General features: G+C 39.0%; 1 protein-coding gene across 1 annotated transcript; it reads right to left on the minus strand.

The window, feature by feature from the left end:
* Nucleotides 1-586: 586 nt before the first annotated feature.
* LOC120018954 (olfactory receptor 52N5-like) lies at nucleotides 587-1,453 on the minus strand. Its single transcript, XM_038962164.1, has 2 exons — nucleotides 1,172-1,453; nucleotides 587-1,042 (listed from the first exon to the last, which is right to left on the minus strand). Exons 1-2 carry the CDS (start codon nucleotides 1,451-1,453, stop codon nucleotides 587-589), a joined length of 738 nt encoding a protein of 245 aa, XP_038818092.1.
* Nucleotides 1,454-1,932: the final 479 nt, after the last annotated feature.

The following is a 1,932-nucleotide window of genomic DNA, read 5'->3' on the forward strand; positions in this document are numbered from 1 at the left end:
CCTCTGAATTTTCAGCTAACAGACACTAGAGTGAGATACAATTTTGACTGGCAGTCAGGTAATGACTAGGCACAGACAGGAAAGCCTGTTAACCAATGTGTGCTCTTCGTCACCTTTACAGTTCCCTCATTCATACTTCCTAATATCTTACAGAACATCACCTTTAAAGGGTGATTTCACAATTTTTCTACTTCATATTCATAATCTCCAACATCAAAATGTGTAAATGGCAAGACATAACCTTTAAAGGGAAATATTGCAATTTACTCCCAAACATTGCCTGTTCATTGCCTGCACATAATTGGTTAAAATCACGAAACACACTCGATGTCATCGGAAACACTTATCTTCCTCTGTCTTTTTGACTACAAAACATAGAAAGGTGTCATTTTAACATATGTTGATGTTGGGATGGTGCTGGAGATTATGAATATGGAGTAGAACATTTTTGAAATGTACCTTAAACATCACTTTTAAGAATGGTATGTGGTGAATTCTAATCCATTTTGTTTTAGGGTTTTAGGGATACCAGAATAATCAACAAGCCTGTCAATATTATTTACAAAGTGCAAAACAAATATCTGTATTATGAGTGTGTAACTTTCCGTCTGAGTATTTGTATAATTTTCTGCTTCAATGACTTTGTTTGCAAGCCGTAGATAATTGGATTCAAATTAGCAGGGACGACATGAAATAGAACGTAAGCCAGTTTTCTCAGATATGGATAGTCTGGAAAGCGATGCAGTATGATGGTTAGAAACCCACTCCACAGCATAATGAGATACAGTACCAGGTGGCTTGCACAGGTCTGCAACGCTCTGTTGTTCAGCTCTTTGCTTTTCTTGGTCCAGCAAATCACAGCAATCCTGAAATAAGTGACAGCGATGCTTCCCATTGAGGAAGTAAAGAGCAGCACAGTGAAAAAGAGTCCATAAATGTTGTTGATTGAAACGTTCTCACAGGATAGCTTGAACAATGATGCATTGTCACAATAAGCATTCTGAATGATTGAACTGCAGCGGGAAAGCCTTATGGTGAGACCCAGGAGGATAGACACTAACACAAGGGAAGCCCCCCAAGCAGACACAGACAACATAACTAAAGTTTTGGTTGTCATTATGGACGTGTACCTTAACGGGTAACATATGGCCACATACCTGTCAAAAGCCATAATGATCAGTATCATATGTGAGGCTGATCCAAACGTATGACTGAAAAAGGCCTGAGCAACACATTGGCTGTACGTGATAAACCTCTCAGTTGAAACAATGTCAGCCATGAGGCGAGGCAACAAGACAGTGTTGCCAATCAGATCATTTACAGACAGGTTACAGAAGAGGATATACATTGGTTGGTGCAAGCTTCTCTCTGTGATGATGGCGACCAGGACTCCAATGTTAGACACAAGGAGGGCGAGATAGACAAACAGCAAGGAGAAAAAAATTGGATACATGAATGTCTGTGGCAATTGAAAACCCTGAATGTGAAGGATATGGCTTGGTAATGACATGTTGTCGTCCATCCTGTTAGCAATGCAGTGCAAACCTGTAAAAAAAGGACAGAAATATAAATAAAAATGATCATTTGTTATAATTGTAAATACAAGTTTTAAATGAAGATATACTACACATGCTGTTTGTATCCTCTTTTTTAAAATCTGCTGCTAGGAATTTTGAATACCCCATATAAACACATTTGACAGAGTGAGTAAGAATACCGCAGCATTAACAGCTGTAGTCAGTCAAGAGGAAAACCTGTATACAGGCAGTCCTCAAAAGCCACACTTGTACCTTGCTGAAGAGGGTATGAATCCTGCCACAGGTATCGGCCAGATCCTTTTTATCTAAAACACTCCCCCATCATTTATCATCCTTCATTTTATGTCAACAATGATGAGGTAAGTCAAATGGTCACATGTGGATTTTCATGTCA

This window comes from Salvelinus namaycush, chromosome 23, assembly GCF_016432855.1.
Source record: "Salvelinus namaycush isolate Seneca chromosome 23, SaNama_1.0, whole genome shotgun sequence".
NCBI lineage: Eukaryota > Metazoa > Chordata > Actinopteri > Salmoniformes > Salmonidae > Salvelinus > Salvelinus namaycush.

What these genes read in the sequence shown, in the direction of transcription:
- LOC120018954 (XM_038962164.1), bottom strand. Translation starts at nt 1,453, where the DNA reads ATGTATCCAATTTTTTTCTCCTTGCTGTTTGTCTATCTCGCCCTCCTT. An exon ending in CACATATGATACTGATCATT is followed by an intron (nt 1,043 to 1,171) that starts ATGGCTTTTGAC and finishes TCTATCCTCCTG; the next exon opens with GGTCTCACCATAAGGCTTTC.